Source organism: Leptodactylus fuscus, chromosome 11 (genome assembly GCF_031893055.1).
Source record: "Leptodactylus fuscus isolate aLepFus1 chromosome 11, aLepFus1.hap2, whole genome shotgun sequence".
NCBI lineage: Eukaryota > Metazoa > Chordata > Amphibia > Anura > Leptodactylidae > Leptodactylus > Leptodactylus fuscus.
In genome coordinates, this window is record NC_134275.1 from 86,540,384 (window position 1) to 86,557,202 (window position 16,819).

A 16,819-nucleotide genomic window follows, 5' to 3' on the forward strand; every position below is an offset into this window, starting at 1 on the left:
ATCATTATAGGCTTCATAGTTAGGAAAGATGGTTCTTAGCTGGTTGGAATCGCTGGTCCTGCTCGGGATCCTTTCATGGTTCATCTACTCCACATGGAATGCCATATACAGAAGACGTAACCTGCCTCCGGGACCAACACCGCTGCCGATTTTTGGAAATGTCCTGCACATTAGGAGAGGGGAGATGGTCAAATCCTTGATGGAGGTCAGTTCTAAAGGGAAAACTCTAAAATATAGATTCATTGCTAATATAATGTAGAACCATCTTTGAGACATTAGATCTTCTATTCTCTGCCTCTTATCACTTTGGTCGTCCTTCTTTGAAGTTTCTCCATCTCTTTTTTTAAGGGCTGGTGCCATAAACTGGACAATATCTTCAAGGCTCATCAGAGGTTTATTATGTTTGTCTTTAGAAGAATATGTTTTCTACATTACTGTAAGGCTTGCAGTGACTTGTTAGCTTTTGGAGCAGAAGACTGGCATTGGGCGCTTTATTTCAGTGACCCCTTATTGTAGATTTACACAACAGGAATCCATCTGATCCCCCTGTACATTACTAGCGGCATCTCTGTAAGCTATACACACAGTGGCCAGTATAATCTGAGCATATACTTAATCCTACAAATATAGAAGCTGAGATATGACCTGATCCCTAATTCAGCCGATGTCTACCATATTCTGGTGCAACAATCCCATATCATTGTCCCCATATATGTCAGGTCTCTGCAGAGAGGGAGATATTACATATAATGTGGCCCATTCTTCAAAATTTGCTCAGGTTTAAGGATATGTTAAGACACATTGTATACGCTAAAAACGGCAGATCCTGAAAATGGATCCACATCTTTAGCTATATAGAGAAGCTGAGATATGACCTGATCCCTACTTCAGCCGATGTCTACCATATTCTGGATCAACAATCCCATATCATTGTTCCCATATATGTTCCTATACTCTCTACAAAATCAGCAGAAGGTGCCAGAGGACGTCTTGTCATGGTCACACGATATAAAAGAGTTTGAAACCTTGTATCTAAATGTCATCAAATAGTGGCAAAAAGTGATCAAGTTAGTCCACCTAGAAGTTCTATCAGTCCCAGTCAGTCCCATAGAATAATAAAGATACCACAAAAGGTCGCTGCAGAGAAGGAGATATTACATATAATGTGGCCCTCCGTTTCCGTTCTTCAGAACTTGCTCAGGTCTAAGGATATGATGAGACACTTTGTATAAGTTAAAAACTGCAGATCCTGTAAATGGATCCCCATCTTTAGCCAGGGCTGGGCACAACACCAGCTTTATCCAGAACATAAAACACATCCTCAAAAGATTTTGGGTGGGAAGATGACTACCGGGGGGATACATGTGATGTTCTCGCTCTTTACTCATCCACACCGTATAGTTTGGGTTTATAGTATCTATCTCTTCACCTGGATCATTTAGTGTATCATCAATGTTGAATTTTTTTTTCTCCGGGGTTTAGATTTGCTGATCTTTACATGTGAACATGAGAGGAGAAATATCAATAATTTTTTATTTTTCCTCTGTACGATCATTATATTGATGATGTTTTTTTTTTTTTATTGTTGTGGGAATTTCATCATCAACTTGTGTCTTATTGTAACAGTAAATCCTTTAATGAATTCCTTGTTGTCTCTTTGAGGGCAGCTGAGACTTCAATAAAAACTACTTTCACTAAGAGAAATCTTTATACCTCAAATTTTGGATTTATATTTGTAAAAATGTTTAACTTTTAGTTGAGCAGAAATTTAAATTTGGTTGTTTGTGGAAAACTTTAACTCGAGAGACTGCATATAACCTGATGAGATTATATATAGACGTGAGATTCTATAGTTTTATGTATCAGGAAATAGTTTTATAAAATCTGCTCTTTAGAAGGTCTTAAAATTGGGTAAATACAACCTCGGATGAAACAAAACACCGAACATTGGAAGAGACTGAAAACATCACCCGAAAACCTTGACTCCGAGCTATTGCTGCTACACGGGGTTCTGCCGGCTACTGATTCCTAGAGGGGACTTTGTTTTTACAGAAATGAGTTTTCCATTTTTTTTCTCCATTTTTGTGAAAAACAAATAATGACATTTTGGAATCTTTTTGTGTTTTTTTTTTTAAAATCTGAGGTTGTATTTGAAACATTTTATGGACCGGATGTTTTTATCCTGTTACATTGTCCTGATACAGAAACCAGAGGATTCAGAAAAGGACTTTGCGGTTTTCTTCGATTTTCAGATAAAGAAAGAAATAATCTGCCAGACTCCGAGCTTTGGGTATTGGGAAAGTATTTTTATTAGCACATTGCACACTGGCCAGGTGGTATTTTCCGCCTCCCATTACTTTAATGGGACTTATCAGGTAGAATCAGACTGAAGATTAAGCATGACACTTAGAGGAAAAAAATAGTCTGTCTTCCATTGAGATGAATGGAATGCAAATTTCAGGACAAATTTGGAGCAGATTTTGAGGTGGAATCCACTTCAGATTCAGCCAAGTGATCCTTATTGTTACAACAGAGGTAACATTTACATCCAGAGGGGTCTATACCCTGGCCTCGATTGTGACACTCAATCTGTTTTTGTGTATTAAGTATAATTCTGCTACATAGAGGTCATTTTATGGATTGTATAAATGGGGACATATGAACTGTAAAGCCCGTGGACATATCACTGATACATGTATGTGGTATGTTACACAGAAGCGGTACATGATCCATGCCTATATATTAACTATAATGTCTGTAGGACGCACTACAAGAGCTTCCAAACTCCAGATAAGATCTTTCTGATGCCTTAAGCAATAATTTTTGTAAACATTTCAGGGATATCCATGAAGGGAATCTACATTCTCATTCCAAGACATTCAGAGGGTTTGGAGACCTTAATATGGTGGTGACTGTAAGCGTAAACTTCTCAATAAAGAAACTTACCTGATATGCTGAACACTGGACAACCTGATGGGTTACATTTACATTTCAGGAAAAAATTGATTTTCCTTGAATCAAATCTATCACACGGTGGTAACGAAAGGCAATTTTTTCCTAAAATGGCCACCACACATGTTAGGACCTCTGGGAACGCACGATCAACCACAATGCCATGCATGCAGCCAGTTGGCACTGTGATGTCACAGCCCTATAAATACCCTCCGCCATCTTGGATTCAGGCATCTTCCAATGTACTTGGTGCAGGGTGAGATGTCATCAGGCACTAGGGAAAGTGGTAGAAAAGACTTGAAACTGATATTTTGCTCAATTGAAGTTCAGAGAAGTGTATGGAGAGGATAGGGAGGAATTTATACAGAGCATTGAAGCAGAACGGGCTTCACTTGGGGTGTTTGCAGCCTTGGTAATAGGAACAATCCTACTACACTTTGCTGCACATAAATGGTGAGGAGATCTTTATTCTGATTAAAACTAACAAAAAAGTTCCCTATTTGTTGGATGGAGGGAGGAAACCTGGTCTGACCATTGTATTATATTACCAAAGGAATCCCTTATACTGCAATGCTCCATGTATAAGATGTATGATAATGTATCTTCTATGTTCTTCTTTTTCAGTTCAGTAAGAAATATGGCTCAGTGTACACTGTATATTTTGGACACTATCCAGTAGTTGTCCTGTGTGGTTACGACACTGTCAAAGAAGCGTTAATTGATCAAGCAGATGAATTTAGTGGTCGGGGGAGACTTCCTACATTGGATGATATTTTTAAAGGATATGGTAAGTCTGTCAGTATTCTGTACATGTACAGCGATGTATGGAGAGGTTCACACTGGATTACAATACACAATGTGTCATGATTTTTGTTCCAGGGGAAGCTTTTAGCGATGGAGAAAGATGGAGGGATCTTCGCAGATTTACTCTTACAATTCTACGAAACTTTGGCATGGGAAAGAAAAACATTGAAGAAAGAATCCAAGAAGAGGCGCAATTTCTTGTAGAAGAGATAAGATCACAAAAAGGTACCGACATAGTCAAATTACAGAGAGTAGAGGAATGGCGTGGATTTTATAGGTGAGCTTCCTTCCTCCTTCCCTTCCCTTCCTTCCTTCCTCAAATGCTCTTTAATCCCAGGACCAGAACCTTCCAGTCTTGATGGCCGACCAATACACACAAGTATATGCACTTAGTAAATGACTTCCGACCTCCAGAGTTACACACATGAGTTGCTGGCCATCAATCCTTTTCCCACAGTAGACTCTCCCTGACACACTCATAGACTAGGTCTCCTCCGGCTTCTCATGACGTGGTAGTTGTTTTTCGGAATGACATGGACCGACCAACCCAATGGACTCAGCATATGGATAAACTCTTCACATGGGCTGATCCAGGATGGCGTGAAATCTGCCCTTATACAGCGCGCCTTCACCCTCTTCTTACCCAAAGGTCACATCATAGCTAGTATGGAATCATTCCATAGGACATGCCGAACTCCTCCTGCCATGGTGCTACAGCTAGATGTGACCGACCTTCTACCGTCACACACTACCTGCAGAGGAAATACAACACTATACAATGTCCATCACCATCTGTTATACAGACTGTCTGCCGGCAGCTACAATGTAACTGATGAATGAACTCTGCGTCTCGGGGGATACTAATCTGTCTTGGGACACTGTATATGGTCCTCTAAGTCACCCACCTAAGATCACCTCTTCTCCTTACTAGGGTTGAGTGATTGGGATTGGAAAAGATCGAATCCCGATCGGCGATCGAGCAAATTTCACGATCGAGATCGGCTGGAAAGTGATCGGATTTTAAAATCGATCCTGAAATCTCAAGATCGGCTCAACCCCTTCCCCTCTTTATATCCTTTCTGCCTCTTAACCCCTTTTTGCTTATTGGGAAAAAAAAATCTTCCCCAATTGTCAATAATAATTTTTCTGTTGTTTCTACAGAACAATTCATTGACCCAACCAAATTTTTACTCCAAGGAGTCTCAAATATAATTTGCTCGATTGTGTTTGGAAACCGCTTTGAATACAGTAATGATAGCTTCCAGAAGCTTCTGACCATGTTCAATGCTGTATTTGTGGATATGAGTAGTGCATGGGGACAGGTAAGAGCCAAGACATTTCTATATTAATACTGCACACCTGAATCATGTAACTGTGGGTGATAAATTTGCTCTTCAGACAAGCAATATTTCCCAGCAGATGAAAATGAAAGTACGGCAGGAGTAACGCTAGCAGATACCGAGATATCAGTTATACTTCTGTTTTTGATGTGGCCAACATTGATGATGCAGAGGAGAGAGGAGGGGAGAGGAGGGAAGAGGAGAAGAGTGGAGGAGGAGAGAGGAAGAGAGAAGAGGGCAAAGGAGGGGAGAGGAGGAGGGGAGAGGAGGAAATTTTGTGTAAACTTCATAATGTCTTTAATAAGTAAGAAAGGTCACAGACTCTCTAGTCACAAAATCTTTTATAAGCCTCCGGCTAAAAGTCACGTTATCACCTCTGACACGCACTAATAAAGCTTTCCTATTGGTCTATAAGGTACTTTGCCACTTTATATCTCCCATGTCTCGGTCCTGTAAGTGTCTGGAAGACATTGGAGGTAGTTTGGCAGTGACAACACCTGAGTGATTGGTCCTTCTGTCCTGCCCATATGTCAGACATGGATCTTTTGCTTTCCCAGTATATTAGTTACTAGGTTAGTACTACTATTACTTACAATGAGTAATGTGTATCTCTTATTCCAGATGAAGGATATGCTGCCCTCAGTCATGTACTATGTACCAGGACCCCACCAGAGGATCAACAAAAGGTTGCGAAAAATCACCGATTTCATTGAGACGCGAATCAAGATGAATGAGAAGTCAATTGATCCAAACTCACCCAGAGATTACATTGACTGCTTTCTTATAAAACAGCAGCAGGTAAGTGAATGAGGATTAGGAGAGGGGTAATAAATGTAAGTGGTCGGGGGCCACCTGTATATGGTTGGGTTAGAGTCCAATGGCCTTTCCCAATACAATAGCTGGCTGTAGGCTCGGCCTCCTTAAAGTCCATGTGATTCACAAATCCAATGGGTACATAGTGGTACAGAAGGGTTTGTGCCAATGGGTGTCAACGTACCATTGGGGAATGCAAAATAAAATACTTGTGATCCAATAGTTGGTGTTATTACCAGGATACAATTTGTTAAAACTAAAGCCATTGCCATAAAAAGAAAATGTGTCCATGTTCTATTGTTGTATGAGGTTATAGGGGTGGGATATTTGGGAACTACTTTAGAAACTTACTATATTCTCATGTATTTAACTTGGTCAGATACATTTTAAAACTTTCACCCCAAAATGGAACATCCCTTTAAATCATAATCCTATACATTGTGTCTACAGGAACAAGACAATACTAACTTTGACAAGAATAACATGATAATGACGATTCTCAACTTATTTTTTGCCGGGACGGAAACAGTCAGCAGCACTCTAAGACATGGATTTATGTTACTTATGAAATACTCCGATATACAAGGTCAGTAAGAGACCAGAAATCCACTCCGGGTAATAACCTCTTGTTAGAAGGGTCTAGTCAGTAAGAGATGACTTTATCTGCAGCACGAGCACAAATAACATGAAGTGTTACATAGATTGTATTCATTTTATCAGCCTATCCATGTAACAATTTGCTTCTATCTTGTCAGACAAGTTACTTTTGACCTAATAACGTAGTTTTTAAAATTCAGGCAGTGAAAAGAGCTGGAATGTCCTTAAAGAAGACCTTTCATCCTTTGGGACACATGTAGTTTTATACACGGCTAGAATGCCAACAGTATGCAGAATTCAGTGCACTGTTGGCTTTCACGATCTGTGGCACCAGTGGAGAGCTATTGGTACTGGTACCGTAGCTCTTCACTGTCAGAAGTGCCTATAACGCTGTACTGTAAGAGTGGTGAGGAACGCCCCCTCCCCTCCTGATAGTACTCATCCATAGACGAATACTGGGGGAGGCGTTCCTCACCGCTCTCACAATACAGCGCTATAGGCACTTCTGACGGTGAAGAGCTACGGTATCAGCACCAATAGCTCTTCACTGGTGCCACAGATCGTGAAAGCCATCAGTGCGCTGGATTCCGCACACTGTCGGCTTTCTAGCGTTATATAAAACCGCATGTGCCCCAAGTGATGAAACACTGTAAATTATGTGCACTTCTTCTCACATGATTGTATTTTTACTTATTTTTTCTGTATGTAGAGTCTGATGAAGGTACTTGTACGTACCGAAAAACGTTTCACCTAAAGCTCTACTTGAAACACTTAATAAAACACTGAAAGATTTTTGAAGCACAACCTTTTGTGTGACGTTCCATTTCTGATGACCAAGTGATGAAAGGTCCTCTTTAATGATAAGTTTGGGTCCTACTTCCCGTCATTTCTCTTTTTTTCCTTATTATTCTTTTGTTGTTAAAATTATAGAATTGTTTAATATAAACAAGTTTCTCGAAGTTTCCACCTAATGCTCCCGAATTCCTTGGTTTGCTCACTCTGCGCTGCTTTTCCCTTCACAAGGTCCCCAAAGGCCATCATATATCTGTGCATTCACCTCCCCAGGATCCTTCCTGACACTAATTCTCTAACCTTCCTCCCAATTTTGCAATCCCTCCAAACTGACCTTGTTAACACCAGGGGATTCTTGTGGCTAGGCTGCATCAACCAAATGAGTCTCATCCCCGGGCTACTTTACCTATTGTTCTGTGTATATATACAAATAATATTTTTAAACTACAGAACCTCTTAGGCTGCAAGACACTGCAGCAAGGTCCACAGGCCCAATGGTGGGCGGCTGTATGTCTGAACTCAATGTGCTACCAATTAAACTGCAAAGACACTGCAGCGAGGTACTTAATGTGAACAGAGTGCAACACACACTGGCCAAGGTGTGGCGCAGTACACAAATGAAAAACTGCAGTGACAGTGGTGTGGTGCGATATTCAATGTGAACACAGTACAACAAACACAACAAAGCTGCCTAGGGTTAAACACTCACCCTAGGTCAGCAACAAACACACATGCCCCTGCAACAACTAGGGGTGCTCCTGCACACAGCTAGAAGCCACCACAGAAGTTAGAACATACTCTCTAATGACTTTCTCACCGTAGCCAAAAAACATTCTCCAGATTTATCTGGGCCTTGAAACCCCTGAAGATTGCCAAATAGACCATGATCAGGCCTAAACAGGAAGGAGGTTTAATAGTCATGGACTGTTCCTGTTACTATAAGGTGGCAGTCGTGGTGGTCATTCTACGTTGGCATTGCTCCTCCAATACCAAACTCAGAGTTGCCCTTGAGAGGTCTATTTATCTTCTCCCCCTCACATCCCTACAGTAGTGTTCGTAACATCGTTGGTCGGATAAGGCTAACCCTGACCTACCATACGTTACCTGTTAGGTTTGGATGCATGTCACCTCCACCACGTTGTAAAACAACTCTTCACCAATGATGGCGTACTTACACCAGTCTCTGGTAAGACTTCCCTGCAGCTATTCACTCGCCTTTCCCTCTTACTCCACTGCTCAGTCACCTCTCACATTTTCTGAGTTACTGTCTCAGTCGTCTCTCCACCCCTACACTGACCTAGTACCCTCTGACGTTACAAACCTCATGGACCACTGGCATTGCCAACAGCTCCAATATTTTTATACCTTCTTAAAAAAACACACAACTTCCATAGGTCTCTATCATCATTTAAACAACTCTGTACCTCCCAATCCTTCCCACTTCCCCCGATCTCAGCTGTCTATGGCTTGCCCTCTGACACCACAGATGGCGCCCTACAGGCCTTTGCTGCAGCATCGGAGAGAGGACTAGGTATTATGTTTCCACCAGTTGTGTAGCTCTTTGCCTTCTAGTTGAGTCAAAAATTTTGCATTTCATGCAAAAGTTTAAGAAATGAACTACAAAATTCTATCTCGTTGGTACAGAGAGTCCTCTGTTCTCCATGAAATCTTTCCTTCAGCTTCAGATTGCTGTTGGCGATGTGGCACCCGCACCGGATCCCATCAGCCAATCAGTGGATGAGCAGTGATGTGGTGTTCAAATGGAGTCTCAATGCTCAGTCTCTGATTGGCTGATGCACTTGTGGGCAAGTAGAAGGTAAATAAATACTGGGAACCTAAACGGAGACTGCACTGGATCCCGGGCTGAACGGAGAGGTGAGAATACAGTGTTTATTATTTTAAGTCTTGCTCCGGGGTAACAAAGGAACTAGAACTGCCCTTTAATTATCGGTTAAATTCTTTACTATATTCTGCCAATATTTCTTTCCCAGCTAAAGTGCATGAGGAAATAGACCGTGTGATTGGTGACGGCCGCATCCCAAACATCGAGGACCGCAGCCAAATGCCATATACAGATGCTGTAATCCATGAGATCCAGAGATTCGCTGATATTATCCCCATGAATCTTCCTCACACAACAACCAGAGATGTTACCTTCAAGGGATACACTATTCCTAAGGTAGGAGAAGGAAAAACTGGAAAACCAGGGAAACCGCTCTATAAACTCACAATTCCCTTGCACAAGAGATGTGTCTGGCATCGCAGATCTGTCTCTTTGACGTGAAGGCGGCCAACCTGCAAAGCCAGATACAAACCATGAACAACTGGCCCTGCTTCTGTATAACTGGAGACCATTTCTTATTCCTTACAACCTCTTTACCCTCATGTGTCTAGGGTACAGACATCTATCCATTGCTGTGTACGGTTCATCAAGACCCCACAAAGCTTTCCCGCCCCGACAAGTTTGATCCCAACAATTTCTTGGACAACAAGGGACGTTTTAAGAAGAACGAGTCCTTCATGCCGTTTTCTGCAGGTATTAACAGAATGTAAATCACTTTGTCTACAAACTTATCATTGACTGGATGGTTTCTAAGACACTGACGGCTAATGGAGTTCTGGGAGATTGGGAGGAAATTCAAGGATATTGAATAGACCAAAGGAAAACAGGTAACAAAGGCCAAACTAATACAGCGGCTGTGGTACCATGCATTCAGTGACAGTACTGCAACTAATATGGGTTCACATAATATTAACATAGTCTTATAACAAGGCACTGACTCTGTGGAGACAGTATACACAATTTTGGTGACATTAAATCAGCCCAATGTAATTTGTAGCTAATGGGTTTCTCTCTCTTTAGGGAAGCGGGTATGTATCGGAGAAAGTTTGGCCAAGATGGAGCTGTTTCTTTTCCTAACAACCATCTTACAGCGCTTCAGATTACGTCCAGAGAGAGAGTTCACCGACAACGACATTAAACCCTTTATGACTGGCTTTGCAAATGTTCCCAAATTTTACCGAATGTCCTTCATCCCCCGAATGTGATGTTGGATGGAGAGGATGTACGTCAGATGCAGCGAATAAGCTTCAGTTATGTGATCTGTGGAATAGAGAGATGGGTCACATGGATGGAGTAACCAAAAGTCACAGATTGGTCAGTGTATCACATGTGTAATGTCCTGTGGAGAACATATAATGTATAATGGTAGCTATGTCACATATATAATAACATATAATGTATAATGGTAGATATGTCACATATATAATAACATATAATGTATAATGGTAGATATTAGAGATGAGAGAACACTAAAATGTCCGAGGTTCAAAATCCGATTCGAACAGCTGCACACTGTTCGGCTGTTCAAACGGATTTCGAACCCTATTATAGTCTATGGGGGGAAATGCTCATTTACACAACATTACACAACATTCGATAAAATTATACTTACCAAGTCCACGAGTGACGGTCAGGCTGGATTCTCCTTGAAGTTTTCTCCTGGCGCAGCGCCCCCGCGGCGTCTTCCGGCTGGAATTCACTCTGCTTAGGCATCGGGGCCTAGCCAGAGCCGACTGCGCATGCGCGGTCGGCTCTGCCCGGCCCGACGCCTGAGCAGAGCCGACTGCGCATGTGAGGGCATGCCCGCGCATGTGCAGTCGGCTCTGCCTAGGCCGGATGCCTAGACAGAGTGAATTCCAGCCAGAAGACGCTGCAGGGACGCTGCACGGAGAAGACTTCTAAAGGTAAGAGAAGAACCAGCGTTGATTGGCAGAATGTATAGCATGTATGTATGCTTGCTATGTCCCTTAAGGATTGACCATTTCTGTGGTACCCCATAATTACTCAATTCTCGAAATCGGACAACTCTGCACTTTGTGGCATCTTTCATGCAACTAATGCCAATGCTGTATCCTGTTTAACCGTGGAAGGTGTGACGTACATCACGGCCACAGAGATCTTCATTTGTATGGTTGTCCAAATACTTATTGGTAGACAGTGTATAATGTATAACGGTAGATATGTCACATATATAATAACATGTAAAGCTAAATAAATCCTTCTAGGTGGCGCTATCACGTGTCCAGTGGTTACTCTGATTCCGTACAAGCTCTTCATACAATACTCGGCAGGTTCTTCCAGCAGTTGATCCCCTCACACCGCACATACAGATCATCTTTACCTTAGCTCCAATTTCTCATGAAACAATTCATTCTACTAATACAACATATCAGCAAAACCCTGGACAGTCTGCAATATAAAGCCCAGTCACCGGGTTCCCCGACATAGATACGGAAAGATTAGAGATGGTCAAACCTTGTGAGATTCCTTCAGTAAATATTCATGAGGTTCATCTGTCAGTTTTGTTTTGGTCCATATTTGTCTCCTCAGGCCCCAAATTATAATTGCCGGAGGCTCAGGAGAGGTGTGGAAACATAATAAACAATGATATACACCTACCTCACCTTCCCTGGACATCTCTTAAGGCGTCCAGTGCTCCATCATGGTCCTCTTTGGTCGTCTTCAGCTCTATTCCCGTCTCCTAGGGTGACGTCATTGTCTACAGGGGATTGATGAGTCTTGACTTCCCCCAAGTCCTGAGAATTCGGGTTGGGAAAGAACAGACCTGCTAGTACATACAAATGTGGCTCTTACAAGGACTATAATTATATCTGCCGGGGTTAGAATGTAATTTCCACAGTAACAATCCGTGAGACGTTCAGAGGAAGGATGACATGATTTGGAGGACCAGGCGTCTTTGTTCATAATGCATTTTAGGGGCAGCTTCCCAGCCAATCTGGAGGGTCTGTGGATGTGAGAGGTCACGGATTACATCATAGGGAACATGTGAGAGCACAAGCAGAAGGTTGTCATGTAAATGGGCGTAATAGGCAGGGGCTCCCAAGCCATCGGCGGCAAGATTATAGGATTAGTGTCCTGCTGCAATCTCTGGAGTCCAGGGTGCAATCCACTCCCACATCTGTGGCAGATTCCTCCATGTGAACTTCATATGAAAAGCCCACGTCTGAATTCAACATCAGAAATTTGGCGCTGCGACATGGATTCCTCATCCTTATCAAACAGCCCGAGATACAAGGTAAATAGAGACAACGTACGAGGGAGACTACCATCATTTTATAGATAATCATCTGTGCTTCAGTAATTGTCTTTTGGGTGCGCTGGCCCTTTAAGTCTGTTCCCAGACAATCATCTGCACCCGTGGGATACATATGGCAGTTTCCTCCACAGGAAGACTCTTGATCAAAGGATTCAAGGCCCCATTCACACAGTGCAACCTGGACTGGAAAATATGTTCTGCATCTTATAACATAGTGATCCATGATGGTGGGAGCCCCTGCTCATCCCTTCACTGTCCAATACTGTACATAGTGTAGACAGCGGAGCTATGAGGAGGCCGGGACTCCCAGAATAATACATCTCTATGATACAAGGGGTCCAGCCTCCTGACTAGGTTCAGCCCAGCAAACCTGATCCAGTGTATGGAATGGATATTCCAGTCCAGATTTCCCCACGTACATGGGGCCTCAGCTTGTCAGATCCAGAGATGGTGCTTTGTTTTGCTGCTGTAGATTGGGTTTACCTGTGAGCTGAGCCTTCGCTTTTTCTCTCTGTCCCTTTTCTGGTGATCTCTCCTTTTCTGGTTGCCTGCTACAGACCTTTTGGTTTAAGCCCCATGTAGAGTAAATACTACAGCAAAAACTGCGGCTTTTTACATGAACTGTAATGTGGATGAGATTCTGACTAATCCCAATCACACATTGCAGAAAAAAATTCTGCAGCGGAAAAGCAGACCAACACTACTCCAAGAGACCTTTTTGCAGAGAGCTGAAGATCCCTGTATAGAAAGGCCGGAGCAAGGAGAGGGCCACACCCCACTTAGGTGGAGGACGCCATAACAGGGCCCTGGAGGTGAGGCCCTAGCTGGTATCCTGCAGGGGTCCCAGGCTTCAGTGGGAGTTGTCAAGCGAATCACCCTGAGGCAAGGAGTTATGATACTTGGACACTGCCGTCTCACCTGTGCCATGGCCGACCTGGACACCCTCCTGGACAGCTCCGCGCTGCTGCCGGCGCTCAGGGATGCTGCGTGGCCGGGCCTTGTTGCTGCTGCCTCCTCAGTGCAGGGCAGCGGTCCTTCTGCTGCTACACCATCTTCTCCTCCTGCTTTGAACCTCCATTAACTCTTCCTAGGCCGTAATAAAGAGCAGCAATTCCAACATTGATTTTTTTGCTGCTTTAATATTTGCACCAATCACCGTGCGGTATAAATAACATCACACACTTATACTTTACGATGAGATGAAATACAATGCAAACTACTTCATAGATTTACTACCATTGCACAATAAATCCAGTTCTTATTATAGTTTTATTGTGCAATAGTAGTTTGCCCTGGGATATGAGAGAACAAACACCAGGACTTGTGTACGGTCCATGTTGTCAGGTTAAGTGAAGTTCATCAGGCAATATATAAGGCAATGGATTTATAGACTGATCCAAGAACCCGCTGATCTGGTTTTCATGGTTGGCAAATCCTTAAGTCTGTACAAAGTTCTATCGAAATTAAATACACTCAGTAATTAGGTTTGTTTGTCTCTATTAAGCCCGTCTCGGTTCAGTGTCCATGATAAAGCCGTTTTGACGTTTGGTGCACACAGGCGTTAGGGTTTCTGCTTGGGGACCCTCCAAACGAAAACCTAAACAGCTTAAAAACACGGTTATGCTAGGTTCACACTAGCGTTCTCCTGTCCGTTCAGTGGTTTCCATCTTCTGCATGCCAGAAGACGGAAAGCACAGACCAGGTCCGGCCGTGAGTGGCGGTGAGCGTTTTATGCTCTCCGCCGCGAAACCGGATTTTTTTATCCGGACACAGAGTACTGCATGTCCGACTCTGTGTCCGGATTATAAAACACGGTTTCGTTTTAGGCTCTCCGCCGCTCACGGCCGGACATCTCTCTCACCCATTCAAATGAATGGGTGAGAGAGACTCCTGCAGGTTTCCGTATCCTGCCTCTGTTTTATGCAGGAAACGGAAACCTGGAGAACGGAGTTCACAACGCTGATGTGAACGAGCCCTTACTCTTAGAAACCACAGGATCTATACATAGCCGTTTTAATACATTGATGGGCCCTGTGCAAAGATTTCATAAGTTACCCCCCCCCCCCTCAGTCAACACCAACTAGAAATACCTGACCGGCTCCCACATAGTATAGTGCCCCTTAGTGGATCTCACACATTATAATGGCTCCCTAGTGGCCCCATACAATCTGCCCCTTATAAAGTCCCCCTGCAGGTTGCCCCTTACAGATTTATGTTCCTCTCCAGGTTGCCCCCACAAATTCATGTCTCCCATGCCCTTGTTGCCCCCACCGTGTCATGCACCCCCTAGATTGTTCCCACAGTATCATGTCCAGAGGATGCCGATGAGTTGGAGTAACTCGGACCCATTGCCCTGGACAGTGGGACAGCAAATGTAGGACTGTCCTGCTGTCCAAAGGGTCCCCCGATAGCAAAGGTCCTGGTGCGTGTGCACCATTAGCCCTATCTTTAAAGCTGCCTTGACCCCATAGACTATAATGGGGTCCATCGGGTTTCTGCCTGTTTTCCACCCGCCACTGCTTGCAGGACTCTTCTCTCCACATTTTTAATAGAATACAGATCGGAATCCCACAGCAGAGACACAGCACAGGTGTGAACCTAGCCTTAGAGATATGCAAATGAGGCTTAATTGCAATGGGGTTGTTTAAAACTGAAAGGTAATGGATAATGGCCACCTATTTACAGGACAACCAGACCCAACACTAGCTGATTCGGCTGCCAGAATCTGTATACAAATATACAGACAGAAGTAGCTCTGCTCCGATTGAAATGAATGTATACAGCTCTGTACACTGTATACAGCTCCAGCTGTTATTTTGTAGTGGTGAGGGCGAGACTCACCTCTGGGTGATCTGTTGCTCTATACTGATTGCTGTAGGCTTGCTTCACATCTGTGTTTGAGATTTCATTTGGCAAGTCTGCTTGGGGACCTCCTGAACGAAATACTGAATGTATTAAAAAGCAGCTCAAAACCCAATCGAACCCCATGCAGTATAATGGGATCCGTGTGTTTTTAGTGCGGTGTCTGCATGAGTCATACGGAGAGAAGAGTACTTCAAGCACCACTTTTCTCTCTGCATGATTTGTGCAGACACCGCGTGGAAAACACACGGACCCCATTATAGTCTATGAGATCTATGTGGTTTCTGAGCTAACCACTTTTTAATGCATTCGGTATTCCATTCTGGGGGGTCCCCAAGTGGACTCCAGTGCACCTGAAGGACGCAGATGAGTTCAAGCTGTGAAGTATTGGAGAAGTCAGGAATAGCAGGACAGGAGTCTAAATGCAGGACTGTTCTGCTGTCCCAAGGGACCCCCTGCAACCATAGGACCCACTGCAAGTGCATCATTGGCCTTATGGTTAAAGCAGCTCTGCACACAGTACAGGATCTGATTTCATCCACACAGCCTAATCTCCATACACTACGTACCCTACAAGATCTGATCTCCACACTGCCCAATATATGTGTTAGGGAATTGCTAGATGAGTCATTCCCCAGTAGCTTCCAGTGAAACCTAGAAGGAAGAGAGCGACAAGGCAGTGAGACCTAAGACTAAAACCGTCCTCAGTACCTTCCTATTTGCCTCAGCAAATCTAGGCAGTAGGGGACAACTGGGCAACCATTTCTTCCTATGATAAAAGTGATAACACAGAATGAAGACAAGACAACAACAGATGGGAGGCCAGCTAGCCAATGGCTCAGAACTAGTTGAGCAGTGAGGTACAGAGTCATAATCCAAGAGAGTAGTCAGAAGAAAGCCAATGAACAGAAATATGAATACAACCAGCAAAGGGTATACAGCCAGCATGTACAAAGCACTAGCAAGCATTAGGGAGTGGGCTGGATAGATAATTAGATATAGCTATGACTGGTCAGGAGGAATGTTATCTCCCAAGTAGCCAAAGGAACAAAATCACTGGCTGAACTGACACACAGCAAGGGATCCTCAGCTGTGCTACGACTACAGGTGCAAAGGATCACAATTGAACACACTTCCAGTATCCAGTATTCTCAATGAAAGGATTTTCTCTGACCAAACTTCAATAGTATTTTTCTTCCCATCCATGATATATATATGCCAGTGCATTGTATATACATTATATACATTTTAGTTCAGAGCTATATGGGGGCTTATTTTTTGCTGAACAAGCTGAACTCTGTAATGGCCACATATTCCACACCATTTACTCAGAATGGAAACAAATCAGATTGAGAAGGGATTAGGGAGAAGCTGCATTTTCACCATTTTCTTGCAGGTTTAATCTTTTCTATCTGCTATGAGCGTGTATGTGTCTTTCTTGGAATATATTACTGTGTTATCCAGGCTGCTGTAACACACTGAATTTCCCCATAGTGGGACTATTAAAGGATTATCTTAACATCTGAAGTTTTGATCACT

At 43.2% G+C, this 16,819-nt stretch overlaps 1 protein-coding gene across 1 annotated transcript; it reads left to right on the plus strand.

Annotated features, from left to right (window-relative positions):
- On the plus strand, window positions 1–10,429 carry LOC142185388 (cytochrome P450 2G1-like). Its single transcript, XM_075260808.1, has 9 exons — window positions 1–205; window positions 3,577–3,739; window positions 3,832–3,981; window positions 4,918–5,078; window positions 5,718–5,894; window positions 6,360–6,495; window positions 9,290–9,477; window positions 9,693–9,834; window positions 10,162–10,429. Exons 1-9 carry the CDS (start codon window positions 29–31, stop codon window positions 10,344–10,346), a joined length of 1,479 nt encoding a protein of 492 aa, XP_075116909.1. The 5' UTR covers window positions 1–28; the 3' UTR covers window positions 10,347–10,429.
- Window positions 10,430–16,819: the final 6,390 nt, after the last annotated feature.

Excerpts from the sequence above, each read along its gene's own strand:
- LOC142185388 (XM_075260808.1), top strand. The coding sequence starts at position 29 with ATGGTTCTTAGCTGGTTGGAATCGCTGGTCCTGCTCGGGATCCTTTCA. Across the intron at positions 3,982-4,917 it reads AGAGATAAGATCACAAAAAG|AACAATTCATTGACCCAACC; the intron begins GTACCGACATAG and ends TTGTTTCTACAG. Across the intron at positions 5,895-6,359 it reads TTCTTATAAAACAGCAGCAG|GAACAAGACAATACTAACTT; the intron begins GTAAGTGAATGA and ends TTGTGTCTACAG.